General features: G+C 39.4%; 1 protein-coding gene across 3 annotated transcripts in view; it reads right to left on the bottom strand.

Moving 5' to 3' along the window:
* Positions 1-6,569, bottom strand: part of AASS (aminoadipate-semialdehyde synthase) — a 30,526-nt gene extending 23,957 nt beyond the window's left edge. The window contains exons 1-8 of one of the 3 annotated variants that reach the window (XM_010395489.4): positions 6,511-6,569; positions 4,491-4,711; positions 3,219-3,395; positions 2,491-2,575; positions 1,689-1,756; positions 1,429-1,575; positions 359-437; positions 114-241 (exon numbers count right to left, since the gene is read on the bottom strand). In XM_010395489.4, the coding sequence (XP_010393791.1) occupies positions 114-241; positions 359-437; positions 1,429-1,575; positions 1,689-1,756; positions 2,491-2,575; positions 3,219-3,395; positions 4,491-4,703 (897 nt within the window). In that variant the 5' untranslated portion in view covers positions 4,704-4,711; positions 6,511-6,569. Of the gene's footprint in view, positions 1-113; positions 242-358; positions 438-1,428; positions 1,576-1,688; positions 1,757-2,490; positions 2,576-3,218; positions 3,396-4,490; positions 6,341-6,510 lie in introns of those variants that run through there. The other 2 variants (XM_019283649.3, XM_019283650.3) reach the window with 2 other exon arrangements.
* Positions 6,570-16,028: the final 9,459 nt, after the last annotated feature.

Below are 16,028 nucleotides of genomic sequence, written 5' to 3'. Positions count from 1 at the left end.
AAGCACCTGGTCTAGCATTTTAAGTTAATGCCCTCTCAGTGAATATGCAAAAGTGTAGTGACTACAAACACTCTGTGGAAAACCTTTCATAAAAGAACAGAAGAAATGCTCACATCAATGTGAAAGCGAGAGATGTAATTTTCTGGATTTTTATCATAGTCCGCTGGATCATACAGTCCATCACGTTTCCTTACAAGATGATGGTGACGACTTAACACTGTTCCATAGACTTTCCTGAGGTCTGAAGTTAAAAAAAAAAAAAAAAAAAAAAAAAAAAAAAAAAAAAAAAAAAAAAATTAGCTCTTATACTTCAACAAAAAGGGTTCCAATGTTTTCAATCACTATTGCCACTGCATACCTCCAGATCTGGAAACTTCCTTTAACTCATGTGGTTCCACAAACTCACATGGGAGAGCACTGAACATTTCTTGAGCACCCTAAAACCATGAAGTAGGATTTAGAATAAGTAGACCATAAATGGAATGTAACACTGCTCATTTGGTGTTTGAAAACAAATATAAAAATGCCACAAACAATCTGACAGCCCTGCCAGAGAACATCTTCAGAGATGTACACACTATTTCACACATACTCCTGCTTACCCAAAACTAAGCTGCCTGAGCATTATGTGCAAGGAATTTACATCATTCCCCACTACTGCAGAATGCCTAAACCACAATCCGATGCCTGGTTCTTATTTCTAATGGCTGAGCTGGAAGGCCTCAACTCAGCCACAATAGAGAGTTTTGCTGCCACTCTGAGCAGCTTCTCTTTAGGAAAGATCCCTGAAGCCACTCCTCATCAACCAGGCTGTTCTAAAGGCCAAGAACTAGAAGATTACTTCCCCAATGAGCTGTGATCACAACCAAAAGCTTTTCAGACACACAATCCTTTTGGCTAGAAAGAACATATTTATGCAGGCAATGATTTCACTTTATAGCTGGAGCCTTGTTAACTGATCTTTGTTGCCTAAAACAGGGGTAAGTCTTTTCCCTGTGTCACAGAAAATAGCCCTGAAGTCCACTACTTGTAAGCCAAGACAATTCTATACAGATATAAAAACTCAGCAAGTGTTGGAAAAAATTATTCTTTCCCCCATGCTTTAATGAAATGATTCAACATACCTTGTGAGCACAGAGCCAAGAGGGGGGAGAGAATGGGACAGAAATCATGCAGGTTGGAAAGGAGACAGGAACAGTAAGATTTAATCCATGTTTCATGATAAGAAGTTACCATGTCAGCCTTGGCAGGCATGATCTCATATTAAACATTTTAGTTTATGGTACTTAAAAATAGTTACTGGCAAAGGAAAATGTGAAGTCCAGGCAAACAAAATGAAACCATCAACCCATTTAACCTGATACAGATCAAATGCCAAGAATTTCTATTAACAATAATATAACATTTCATCTTGAAGACAATTCTTACCTTAGAAACATTACCAGTGCCTGTAAACACAAATGTTAAGGGCCCCACTGACTTTGGCATCAGTCCCAGTGAAATTTCATACCCGGCATCCCGTACTGCCTGCACAGCCTGACTGCTATTCCTGTAGTTATGTGCCATCCCAATGTGCTGAAATCAAAGGCACAGAACCATCAAGATATTTTCCATATTCAAATACAGATAATTAGCAGATGCCAAAAGGTTATTTAGCTAAAGAAAAATACATACACACATACTCTTACCATGAAAGGAGTGTGATGACCCAGGGCTAAAAATCGTAAACCCAACCCATGCAGAATGTTGATCATTCCTGTTGTTAAAAAAAAAAAAAATCGGACCATCAGTCTTAACTACAAATATGCACAGTTAGAAACTGCAGAGACAGACTGAAGCCTCAAATCATCCCGGATATTTTTTCCCATGTTTTTATATCAATACTTTACTTCTAAAGAAAATCTACATAAAACCAGAGAAGGAGAAACTTAATAGCAGTCCATGACCTTAAACTTGCTCTTGGCCCATTATGCATTTAAGCAGTATTTAACATTCAGATATCCTTTTATGAGGTGTATCCACATCACCAGATTCCAAAGAAGGAAATAGAAGAGTCTCCTGAAGAAACAGCATTGAAGCTCAGTAGAAAGAAATGAGAGCCACGCCTCACAAAAAAGAGATTTAATGCATAACAGTGACAAACAGATGTTGTTCAAGCTCTCGGGATGGACAGCAGCCCTTTTTTTTTATCAAAAGCCTAATCAGTTGATCTCTTGATCTTTAGTCTGCTCCAGATTAGTTCAATGGACAAACAGGACTTCAAGACGACAACAAAAAATATTAGATTTGTCAGGAATCCACATGACTGTTTGACATGCCATCTCATAAAAGTAGGAGGCACAAACTGGAATGGAAAAAGGCTGTTAAAAGCAATAATTAAAAATGCAGTTAAAAACACATCGCAAGCCTCAACTTTCAGGAAGCACAGACAACCAGAAGTATTACAGGAAGTCACTTGTTGGAAGCCTGCCTTTACTTTATACACTATACCTGCTACACCAGCCCACTTTCCAAAGGCCACAACTCGCATTCCTTTATGATCAACCATTTTTTCATAGTCAAACAGTCGAATTTCCTGAAAATACACAGCAAACTGAGTATTAACATTTTCAGTGGATGCAGTTTGTGGCACGTTGTTCTCCCAGGAGCTACCTTTTCACGCGCCTTTGTCATTCTTCATGATAGAGTCTGATGGATAAGATAAGATAGGCAAATATATCATAACAGGAGTTAAGTATAAAAACATAACAGTTGCACTGAATTCTTGTTTTGAAGACTCTCTGCACTGCCCATGCCCTCTTTGCACAGAGCTCCCCAGCGTGCCACTCCAGCAGCTGCAGGCCCATTCACGTCCTCTGCCAAAAGTTGCTCATTTCTGAGTGAACTGGCTGCCTTCCTCTGAAATGACCAATATGCACTCCAGCTTAGTAACTTTCCAAGAACTCCTCATGCTCAGAGAGAAAGAGCCTTTCTTGAGCACACCATGCTCACAATTCGTCTGCCTTACACACATGAAGAGAATAACACTGCAAACACAAGATCCTCTGAGCAAGAAATACTCAGTTTCAGGAAAGGGTACTGGAAACTGTCCTCATCAGCCATCCACAAGTACGTTTGCTGGAAATAACTATGCTAGGCAGCAAGCTTTTGATCACACTTAAGCATTCAGTTTCCACCCAATGTTAACTGACAATGGCCTTCAAAATGACACAATTTACCTGTCTTAAAATCTCATCCAAAAGGGGCATGTTTGCCTCTTGGGCTTTAATAGTGTGAGAGAAGAAGGCATAGTTCTTTTTGGGGATTAATTTGTCCTCCGGAGGTCTCTTCACACCTATTATCAGAGAAGCCTCAGAAATATCTTCTTGAATAATGGCACCTGCTTTGATGTACTCCTATGAAATAGAAAAATCAAAGAAAATTTCTCTGTGTTTTTTCACATTCAGATCTCAGCATATTAGCAACTAGAACAGAGGAAAATTACATAATTCTTCCAAGCAGAAACAAGTTACTGCATGTGATACATTCACAAAATTCTTCGATAAAGAGGTATCAAGTATTAAATTGAATTACCATGCTATTATCCTATTATACGAGGCCAAATTATAATTATGTGTTAGTAAAATACTTCATCTTAAATTTACAGACTACAAAAAGGATATTTTACTAAATTTAAAGTACCCTGTAGTATTGCAATAATGAACAGTCCTTTGTAAGGTGTTCAAATACTTGGAAATACATTTAGAGAAATATGAAAAATTCAAAAATATGAAGACTGATGACATGTGATTTTATAAAATTGTATAAGCCTAAATCCAAGCTGAAGAATGATTTCTAAGGAAATATGTTTACATAGGATGATCTGTGCTCTGATGAAAAAAGCACTGTGCCTTAATTAAAAGGTGGTATGTGCAAGTAATCACTAATTCCCCATTTTTGTTTCAATTTCTGTTTTATCAGTTATCTTACAGCACAGCATTAATGCTGCTACAAGAACAGTAAAAGCTCTCTGTCCTGAAACTCACAGAATTAAAGAAAAAAAATCTCTCTTCATTTCACATGAGGAAAGGGATTGAAGCAAGAGTGGAATTCACCAGATTTGTCTTTCCTGTTCTTTTAAGAAATACAGGGGGTTTTTAGAGCTCTTGCCTTCATACAAACAGAAGACAAAAACAACAATGTTAAAGGAATTCCCAAGTTTCCACTTCAAGAGAACCTAGAACTTCTAGGGAGAGTAATGACAGGACAAGAAATAAAAACAACTCCAAAAACCCACCATGGTGCCAACATTACGTTAAAAGGCTAAACAAACTATTCTTTTTCCTTTCCACTAGCAAATGACTCCTTATTTAGCAACAAAATTTAATGTTTCTGGGAGGTTTTTTTTATTATGTTTTCTCATAAATAGCCTTTGAATATTATTTCTCCTATGTACTGTGGTTAACAACTGAACTATGGTTTTGCTTTTGTCTCTCAAAATGGGACCTTACCCTTTCATGGATGGCTCTCCGGTTTGACGGCTGCACCAAGACCTTGTATCCCATCTTTGTCAACTCCTTAACATGCTTTGGTGCTAGAGGTGCTCTTCTTTCCCATGCATTGACATCTTCCCTCCTGATTGCCAGCACAGACTTACGATGATGCCAACACTTAGCATGGTGGAACACACACCTACCATTCGTGTGACTAAAGGCTCGGAGCATGGTAAAGCCTGATGGCAGCAAAGACAAAGTAATAAAATAATACAGGTACATGTACAATTCAGACAATGTTTGTGCAAAAGTTCTGGTCTCCTTTGGCATCTGCTGTAAAACACAATCCGGATACTTCATACTCTAGTTACACCTTACTTTTGTGAGACATTAATTCAATTTCCATTAACTTTGTTGCATCTTGATCTGATGAGGTGTCCTTACAAATTTTCAATTTTACTAGTTGTTTTGATTACTGAAAAGGAAGGCTTTTAATGTGTCCTATTCAGCAAATTTTTAACTACAAGGCTTTAAAAGAATTCTGGAAACTTAAAATTACCAATTATATTCATTTGCCACCATAAACATGCAAAGACCATCACAACTTGCATCAAGAACAGTCAGAAGTAACAAACACACAGAAAAAAAGCAGAATACAGGCTATATGGCAAGCAGTTGATTAAAAGAGAAAGCCCAACACTAAGTATTTTTACACAGCTAATTCTTACACAGGCAAAAAATGGAAGATAAGGCCAAGACCTTAACTACCGCCTAGCAGTCAGCATATGTGTGGCCAGGAACAACAGGTTTCTCCCTAATACAAATTTTCTGCAAAGTGGAAAAGCTTCACTTGGACAGATTCCTAGGACCTGCAGAGGAAAACCCCTTTATTTTCTATCTCATCCTCTTCACTCCCAGTGAAGCCTACTGTTTACTTCTGCGGGGACGCTGTCAGGTCCAGCATCAAGCACCCAGGAGCCTAAGGCCTTCAGATACTTATGCAATTAAAAGATGTGAATCTCAGAGATAAGCTTCAGAGATGTGAACTTTGTTTCCAACACAATTTTAATTGATAATACATGAATCTCTGTATCTGAATCACTTGGAAAATCCTGTTTGTCCTCATGCCTCAAACTTGTAGTATCTCTATACACCTAAAGACTCCAGAGGTCCTGTTTAACTCCAGGCTTGCTGAAACAGAGGGACTAGCACATGAAGGAAAGCATGAACAGAAGCACACAGTCATCTACAATAGCTCGAAGTGTGGTCTTCCTACCATTGCTACATTTTTCCACCAGCAGAGGTTACTGTACTGAAGTTGGAGGTATTTTGTGACACTTCTCTTCAGCATGCTAAGAGGGTTCTCAAAGAGCATGATGATGCCACTCAGAAAAGAAGCCTTGTCACACTATCTCACTATCTCTGCAAGCTAAAATATAACCATGAGAGCAGTTCATACTAAAACACTGCACCTCATACCCAAGCCTGCAGTGAAGCTAATTTCCCTCTCACAGAAGACTTGCACAAGGAGAGAAGTGACGCCTTCCAGCAGAAGTGCACTGCCCTGCACTGGGATCGTGGGAGTCCGGGCAAGGAGCAAACAGTCGGGTGACCTCTGGCAGGCTAGAAGTTGGTCTGTATGCCTCGCTGTGTATGCTGAGGCTCAGCCACAGAGATATCCATATCCCCTTGTAAAAGTGAAACTAGCTTTAGCATTGCAAGCCTGCAGAGCTGGGAACCCTTCCCGGCCTCCCCAACACGTCGAGTGACCGCGGGGCCGCACCGCGCCGGTCCCTGCTGGCCCGTGCTGGGAGCGGGTGACCGCACCCCGAGCATCACCGGGGCTAAGACAGTGCCAAGCAGCACAGCAAGGGGCCTTCCGCAAGCAGGGGCGACGCGCGGGAGGGGAAAAAATCCCTGGGGAGCGTCAGGGAAAGGCTGAGAGGCGGCGGGCAGGGGGAGAAGCGGTGTGAGCGGGGGCGGAGGGCACCGGGCAGTGCTTGCTGGCACCCGGAGCGCCGGGCAGCGCCGAACCTACCTCGGGCAGCGGGGCGGCGGCAGGCACGGCCGGGCGGCCCGGTCCCTCCTCGGCCGATGTCCGGCGGCGCCGCCGCCCCGCGCCGCAGCCAACCGCGAGCCGGGCGCGGGATACACCTCCCTGGCCGCCAATGGCGCGGCCCCGGCACGCCCGCCCGCGCCCCCCGCTCCGGGAAGGCCAGCTTCTAGGAAATGCACGGAGGAACCTATTTATGGGAACTGGGCAGGAAACATCCCGGCAAGCCAGCGGAGCGAGCTAGGAGGAGGCACTTGCCTGAACTTAATGCTGTTCGGAGAGGACTTCCTTCACCAAGAGCTGTCAGCTGTGAATATTCCCTGGGAGTTTGAAACTTTTACTAGGACACAAGCCTTTCCAATGGACATGTTACACAGATAACATACGTGCCCCTGTGTTGCCTCCTATGTGGTATGTTCTGCTTTGGCCACGAGCCAAATGCTTAGAGCACTACTCAAAAATTGAGAGCTGTCTTCCAAGTTGCAGGGTCATTTGAAACGCTGACTGAAAAACGTGTTGGAAGCATAAGCATGAGCAAATTGGGGTTTCTATGGAAAGTCTCCTTCAGCTTTTTACATTGGAAGATACTATCTGTAAATTACTCCTTATATCTGAAGGGTCTCATATCTGAGCCACCACTGAATGCTCTAACTACTGTGATCGTGATGAAAAACTTTTAAAAAGTTACCACTGTCCTTTGTGAGGCCTGTGACATTATCTAGACATCTACAGGATTGACTCCTGTAGATGAGAAGGATAGGTTGATTCCTAATTATAGAGTGTTGCTTGGATATATGCGGCGTTGCAGCTCCGGTCAGCTCTGCAAACACAGAACTGGATTTTACAAAACAGTGGCTAAAACCATTTTTTAACACCAAAGCATTTCACTTTCAACATATTTCTGTTTGCAAGAACATTTAGAGACTCCTTCATGTGTATATAAAAGAGACTTTGCTTTAAGCTAAAACTCTATACGCATGACTTTGCTTGGGGTCAAAGTATTTTTTGTGTCATTTGAAAATTAATGAGGTTTGTACATTTTGGGTTACTGATGCTTTTGAATGTTCTTCTAGGGTAAGGAAGTTCCAGGCTGGGCCAAAACAGTCAGCAAACCAAAGATCATCCTTCTTTAGTCACAGAGATATACTTGGTGACTCTGGCTTTATCCAGCAGCAAAACTCTAAGCGCAAACAGGAAGAGCAGAACAAGTAAGGACGTGACTGAGATACTGCCAAAAAATGCCATTTGGAGAGTTGATTTCTGCCACATATTTGCCATCCCTCTGAAGGGAGATTGAAAATTTTATCAGCACCATTTGAGTCTCTTCCTGCATCCAAAACAGACCAGGAGAACTGCACTCCAAAAGTGCCCATTATGTTTCAAAGAGAAAAAGGCAGCCTAAGCAAAGAGCATGAACTCATGCTGTTGCAATGTAAAGCCAGGTAAGGGGAATTCCACTGGCGCTGTACTGTGCTCTGGATAGGGAAGATGGAATGGCTTAAAAGGAATAAAACAAATCTGAAACTCAGACTTTACAAAAACATGCTAATATGGAATTAGAGCTGTTTTCTGTAATAAATACCTTCTGGTCTGTGTAGATTGTGATTCCATCTGTCTGAAAAACCCTAATTATAAGGTCTAATTCTTACTCAGCTGGAATGCTTTTTACCCAGCACTGTGGGGGAAGTGCTGACTTCCATTATGGTAACAATAAACTCCCAGAACACACAGAGAGATGTGGACTTCATAGATTTTATTCTTAAACTGTCAAGTATAAATCTTGAATCTCTTGAAGTCAATGAAAAACTCACACCAACTTCTGCTGGGATAGGGTTTCTCCCCAGGTCTCAAGTGAACAGGGGATTTGATGTCCTGAAGAGATTATTGCAGACTGTGTATCTACCTCTCAAACTCTTGTTTCTCCTTTAATTCTGGTTTTATACTGCAGAGATCAAGAAGTTCCAAGAAGCTTTCAGGCTTTCAGTCAGAATGAGGCTATTGAAAAACATGACCTTTTATTCAAAAGCCACTACCTGCAGTGGCTGTTGACTGCCACTGTGAATACTGACCTCACAGCAGAGTACTAGACATCACTGAACAGCACAGTGTTGTGTTCTCTACAATCATGTAGAGGGTATTTTTACATTCCTATTGCCCAGTGGGGAAAACTGCCTTCTCAGCATCCCCAAAGAAAGACCTTCTAATTTTAGTAACACCTAAGATGTAGGATGTATCTGTTCACGTTCACAAACACTAGAATTCACAGTAGCATCATTTATATTCCTGTTCACTTTAAAGCTTTGCCTTTCGCATTCATACTGCATACTGAGATTGCTGCATCAAATTGAGATGCCTTTTTAAGTCATTCTCATAATCCTTAAGACATCATGTAAGTATTTTTAAATGGCTGTGTAAATAAACCTAAATACAGAAAATAACAGCCTGTGATATCAGGTTAGTCAGTAAATTAGTGAATTGACTCATTAGAAGACAACTACCAGGTTCATTGCAAGAAACCACAGCAGCTCAGCTAAAATAATCTGACATACTTTCATAAAAATCTTCATTGAGTCTATTAATTAGATTTACCAATGCTCACGCCAGTAGGGCTTTCAAGTCAATAACAATCTACCACTAAGTATGGATCCATGGCATGAATAAAATCAAAACTGGGACCCCATTTTGAGAGAATCAGGGGTTACTGCTTAAAGAGTCCATTAAAGCAGTTGTGCTGTAGCTGCATTAAAAGTGCCACCTTGCTCTTGGGCTCCTTCAGCAAATAATGGCAGTCACTGCCTTAGCTCCTGCAAGTGAGGTTTGTTAGGAAGACCTGAACTTCTTCTGAAAAAAAATTGCAACAAAACTCAACACTTTTTTCTATTTCTGTGCCATTAGTGTCTTTCTTTATCTGTTTGGCAGTAGGAGAATGTATATTGTTCACATTTTAATGCTGATAAAAATGGCACAAAATTGTGGTCCAGCCCACAATTCACATTCAGATCAGTGCCAGACCAGATGTCCAAGACTTCTTCACTAATACTTTTTTGCAAGATTTCTTGATTCTTTATGGACCTTTAAAATTAGAGATATAAAAGTTATTTTAACAAAACCATTAAAACAGTAGGAAGTATGTACATGTATAGTGACAGGTTCTAGACCAGCACAACTATCTTTAAACCAAGAAATAAAAGAGAACTACTCTGTCTAAAAACAAAAAATAGCTATTTCTTTCATAAGGCTGCTTCTCACTCTTCAGTACAAGTCAGCAGACTTAAACAACTGGTGGAGTGTGCAGGCACAAGACCGAAGTGGGACGGGGACAGGAAGAGGAAAAGGAGATGTCTGCTTAGGCCAAAATTGCTGATGAAAAAAAAAAAAAAAGGAAAAAAAAAAAAAAAAAAAAAAAAAAAAAAAAAAAAAAAAAAGCATGTTAGTCTCAGTATGGTGGGTTTTGAAATCCATTGAGAAGGATGTCCCAAACTAGATTCTCAATGTACTCCTGCATGTGATCAGAGTATATCCAAGGGCCAGCTGGCTTTCAAATCACTTCTGGGTGACTTCTGGGTGTGATAATAATGTTCTGGGCATTATAATAGCAATGACATGATTGTTAACTGTAAACTAATATACACTAGGGATCCTGAATAGTCATGTAAGTGCGACAAAGCTTGCCTTGCCTTCCCATCAATGTATCTATACAGATTCCTTTCACTCCACCAACTGGAAGAGTGCAGTGGAGATGAAAAACAGCCTTCCATAGAGGGAATAAGAGGGCCATAAACAGGAACTATACTAAAAAATATAATGCCATGAAGATTTTCCTACCTTGGTAACCCACCTGTTTTACTACATGAATTTTACAACCTTGCAGCCAATTCCACCTGCCCAGGAATCTGCCCAGGAGCCTGAGACAAAAACTGCTTCTTTTGTGCTACCCTTTAAAAATTACTTTTGTATGACATAAATACATCATAAACCACACCATTAACCAAGGGACATTATCTTTCTATGCATTTTCAGTATTTAGATCTTAAATCTGGTGTGGACAAAAACACTATAGAAAAAAGAATAAACCCACCACACGACTGTATGCAAACACATTTATATGCACATACAACCACATGCATTTATACACACTCAGTGTCTTCATCTTCTTTGGGAAAACATTTAAACTACAACCAGTGGACACATTTGAGAATAAAAAATGTACTGAAAGCTAGTGTGCAACTTAAGTTCTTTAGTATGAATGAAAGAATTAAAAGCTTTATATTGTGTTTATAAAATCAAATCTTTGTATCTTGGCTCTGTACATCCCATATCACAAGATAACAGCTAGGTCCATAGCAATAAAAGTCTACCATTAAAACATTACCTTGATTTCAATTCCTGGACAGAATAACAATAACAAAAGCAAAAACAAAAACAAAAGCAAAAACAAAACAAGAAAAAAACCCAGCCCTTGAGGTAGTAGCAATGACTTAAATAGGTTGGTTCTGAGTAGCTCTTTCACAAGAAAATGTAAATACTTATCATTTTATCATTTAAAATAAGGGTATGATAGTGAATCAAATAAGGCTGCCTTTGAGTTCCCAAATTAAATATTGTTTATGCAATTATAAAATCTTTGACTGACCTTAGAAATTTTTAGTGATCGGGGTATTGTTTCAGTATTGATATAGAATTCAAATTACTAATGTCTCTGACTTTATTTGGCAAAATAGAAGAAAACATTCATCTATTAGGAAAATCAAGATGGAGAAGAGAAGCATGAATTAACTGACTTAAAAGGAAATGGTTTTGCCACTAAAAGAGATTCTACCAAACCATCAAAATCAAGGTGCAGGATGCAACTCCACTTGTAAATGGACAATAACAAAGCAATAAAAATCTCAAGAATCTTTTTCTCTCTCTCTTTCAAATATTAGAAACCAAACGACATTTCCAAAGAATTAAACAGCAAACTCCATGATCCTTTTAACAAGAGTGCATTGTTCTTCTGATGTGAGGACTTACAGTTTACGTATATATTACAGTATGCATAAAAAGACCCTACAGGCTTTCCTTTCAGCAATGTTCCTGGAGACTTCAAATCCGTAAGACACTGAAGGAGAGGATATATAACAGAGTTAAACATACTTCATATGAGCTCTTTGAAGCATTTAACCATGTCCTATCTTCTCTTTTTCCTGAAATACCTAAAGACATACTATAGTTAGTCTCTCCTCCAGATACGACACTCAAAAATTGTTAAGTAAATCAGGGTTTCAAGTACAGTCATACTGTTCCCTTGAGATCCAAGGGACCCAATTCTCAGTTATATCTGCATCCTTTTAACCACTTTGCAATGTAGTGGGCTTCTAAAACCCTTCAAATATATAGAAACAGCCCTCTGAAAATAACCTTTCTTTAAGGAGTTTCCTTTTCTGATACATTACTGCAATAGGGCTCCAGAGCATCCCTCTCCCCAGAGCCCTGTGCCAGGAGACAGAGCAGCAGGTGGTAGCTGGCACAGGAGCATGCCAGGATCTTATTTGGCATCTGGTGATCTAGAACTCTGCTCTGGTCCAGGCCTCATGCAGAGTGCTTTATACATTTACCTAATGTTGATGGAGAATTTGTTCATTTCTCCATAGTGATCATGGAGGGAAAAAAAAAGCAGGAGCCAAATCTTACGGTGACAAAAGCATCCGTGATACCTTATTCATCAGTGGGACCCTTTCACTATGTACCTGAAGGAATGAAAACGTGGCATGACACACTAGAATTTGTTTTCCAAAACAGAGTATAATATAGCATTTTGGTCTGCATCTGACTGAATATTATAATGCTTTAGGAGAGTACTTTGCCAGACTTGAGAAACTGTGGAGAGAACTTTTTTTATAAACACGTGCATATGTGTAGATATGTATAGTGTGTGCATACAGAGAGACCATCTTCTGAATTTGATTAAAGTAACACAACCCAATTTTGCTTTCCTGGAGGAAATCATGGTAGTTGATAACAGAATCAAAGAATCAGTTGGTTGGAAAAGACCATTAAGATCTTCAAATTCATCATAAATGCATTATACTCTATATGTGATAACTGCCAAGAGTGGTTGTCAGAGTCCTGAATATAACAGAAAGAACATACTTTGGTGTAATAACTGTTCAGAAATGGAAAGGAAAAAAAGAAATTACCAAAGTGAAGTGTTTCCCAATATTTTTTTCCAATGTTTCTCAACAAAATAGTTCAAAGATTTTGATCATTCAATTTGGAATAATATTGCATCAGCAAAAATTAATCTTGAATTATTTTGAATTATTATTACCTTTCCAAAATAAAATTACTTAATTTGATAAATAAAAGGTTATGGAATAAGAAACATCTAAATGTTTGGGTTTTGAAAAATTTGGGATAGCCATGGAAAAACTCAGTCAAAATAACAGTTATTCAGGTTAATCCAAACATCTTAATATTGAAAAGGGAGTCTCCAGAGGGCAGGAAATGTACTATTTAAGTGACAGGTCTCAGAAACCTCCAACTGTGATGAACTGAAGTTTATTCCATGCAATTCCTCCCTAACATAAAGCCAAGGGATTTAACTGACATTCAGTGAACAAGCAGCTGAGGCAGTGTCAAGCATTACCCATCTCCAAGGGGTGTTATGCTCTGCCAGCTCTAGTGTGAAAGCAGGATATTCCCAGAACAGTGGTAAAACACGAAGGACCACTGCAAGGAAACTTGTCAGAGTGAGTTTCAATTCTGTCAGGTTATCCGTCTTAAAAAAAAAAAAAATTGCTTGAGAAATTTAGAAATACAAAGGAATGTGATTTTTAATCCCCTCACATTGGAACAAATTCAATGCATAGCATTGGCTGCTGTCTGGCTCTGGTGAAGACCTCCCTCAGAGGTCCTCAGAGGAATGAGGATCTGGCAATAGGCAAAATTCTTGCCAGCAGCACACAGCTATATCGCCAGCAGGGTAATTACAAAACCAGAGAGGAATAGTCTTTAGTGACAGCCATAAATGAGATTCGTCAAAAATCAAGAAATTTTTGCCATGTGTAAGAAAGAAGGATGCTCATTCTCAAAACATGTGAACAGATGAGATTTCTTGCCAGTTTTCAAACAGGAAATAATGTGTGTGATGGGGAAAACATTTCCATTGCAATAGTTTAAAGTTCTGGTATGTATATCTAATGAAATCTATGTGCTGCCACTTTGCCAGCTCTTCTCAGCAATACTGAATACTTCCACTTGATGGCACCAAATTTTTTTTTTTTTTTAACCTTAGCTCAAAATAATTCTCTAACGAGATTCTGAATTCTGAGGAGATAATCAGGAAAAAATATTTATTTTATGCTTTCTTCTGAGCACATTTCTTTTCTTAAAAATCTGGACTTGTTTGTAAGAATTGCAGAGAATTTCTTACATTGTCTTTGTCTCTTCTATTTGACCATGACAGTTATTCAAACTACCTATTTTTTTTTCCCAGTGCTTAGAGAGTATCTTCTTTAAGTGACGAAAAGGTTACGTTATCATATTGTTATGAGCCAGCTCCTGAATGTGGATGAAAGATGTATTTTAAGATAAATTTTGTTTCTGGCCCTATCCTGGAAGCTCCATATGCATTTGCTTGTTTTAAAAAAGAAAGACACCGATACAGATCATATCAAAATAAGAGGCGATTTTTTAAGGGCTGAGTACCAACTTTGATTCTTAACTAAATTACCTGTTTATTACCTATTAATTACTGACTAGTGATTCTCCAATAGCTTTAAGTACTTTAAAAACAACTTTTAGACACTGCTTTGTTGTTCTGTTTAGGCACTAGGAGTGTAAACAAACAAAACTGTAGTTTCGATAGTTGTCCAGTTATTGGGGATTTCACAAGCTTCAGACAATGTCGGAATCATGTACAATGTACCAGATAATAATAGATGGGATACTGGATAACATTAGGTTACAGTAAACATCCATTTCTTGTTCCTCATCTCCTCTTGTGACAGTAAGGTGGGTATGGCAGGGCTGAGTCCTGTGTCTGTGCAACACCTGCATGGGGAGGGGAGGATGACGTGGTTCATGACTAAACCTCCCAGGTACTACAGTGACATGAGTGATGTACAGAACCATCCATTCCGGTTCTACAACTGCAAACAAGCATTTTAGCCACATATAATGATATCTCTAATGTTTCTGTCTATGAAACAGAGAATGTGGTGCAGCATTGGGGTTTGGAAGGATGAGGGGCACAGTTCTCTATAGGGAGAGGATTGGGAAGCAGGGACAGAACAGCTTTGTGCATGTCTTCATCCAAAATTAGGGTACTAGTTAAGGGGTTTCTAGGCAAAAGGTAATACCAGAATTCTTCTTCCAGAGGCTGTATTTTTAGGTCTTGTAGGAATAGACTCTGCAATGTGTGGTCTGCACAGACATTGTGTACATGTGCAGTAGAAGAGCCCTTAGGATGTGCTGTATTTATTGTGCAGGTGCAAATCAGCTGCTTAGTGTGTAAAGCAGGGCTGACACTTGCCAGATACATCTGATTCACCGAGTGCCAGTGGCAGAGCTTCTCTGTGCATACACACGTATGTACTGTCACTTAGATGTTCAGACACACAGCATGATTGAAGCCACTGTCACTGCCATGAACAGGCTGCTAGATATCCAAAGTTATCCTTAACTTATAGGAAAGAGTGCTTCTATGTAAAAGCCTGGGTAGAGGTTGCTTTCATCTACAAATCTCCCTTCCCTTCTGCCACCTGTTTTCTTTCCCTGCTCTCAAGGCCCAAACTTCTCACCTGAGTCCCGAGTCAGCCTCTAAAGGACTCTTCTGATCTATAAGATTTAAAGGATTATCCAATACTACTTGTTTATCTACTGCCAGTTCACAAATCTATAATGAGACTAATTTCTTATTTTCTTTGGAAGTATCTTTCAACTCTAATTTCCACAAGATTTCTTTCTCTACTGTGAGAAAGTAAGCCACTTGCCCAGTCCTGGATGTTAAGATTTCCACACAATCTTAGCTCCATTTGAGACCTACTTTTGAGGTCAAACCCCTGTCTTTGAGGATATGAACATTTCAACTAACTGGGGTTCTTGGACCAGGAACTGAACCCAGTCACTAAAACAGGTATCTGTCATGGGCTGGTTTTCCTCCTTTCCATTCTAGAAGAACAGTATGGAAGAAAGCTCAGTCCTACAAACATGTAAGAGCAGCACTATTCATAACATTCAGTTATTATTTTAAGCAAGTGATCTTTCGTTATTTCTGTCTAATGACATCAGTCATTGCAACTAACTATAAAAAACCCCAAGCTTTTCACTTTTTCATTTTACTTCATGCTCTTCTGTCATTTCTTACCTGCACATTACTGTTATTCAATTACTACATGATATTTCTAGTGTTTCATATTCTGTTAGAGCCTGAAAAAAATTGGTGAGGAAATCCAAGAGCCTGTGAAAAGAGCACAAGCCTCCTTTCTGGCTCTGGAAAATACAAAGAGTAATCATTACTA

The sequence above is a fragment of the Corvus cornix genome, chromosome 1A, assembly GCF_000738735.6.
Source record: "Corvus cornix cornix isolate S_Up_H32 chromosome 1A, ASM73873v5, whole genome shotgun sequence".
Classification (NCBI taxonomy): Eukaryota; Metazoa; Chordata; class Aves; order Passeriformes; family Corvidae; genus Corvus; species Corvus cornix.
This window is presented reverse-complemented; position numbering and strand designations above follow the sequence as displayed.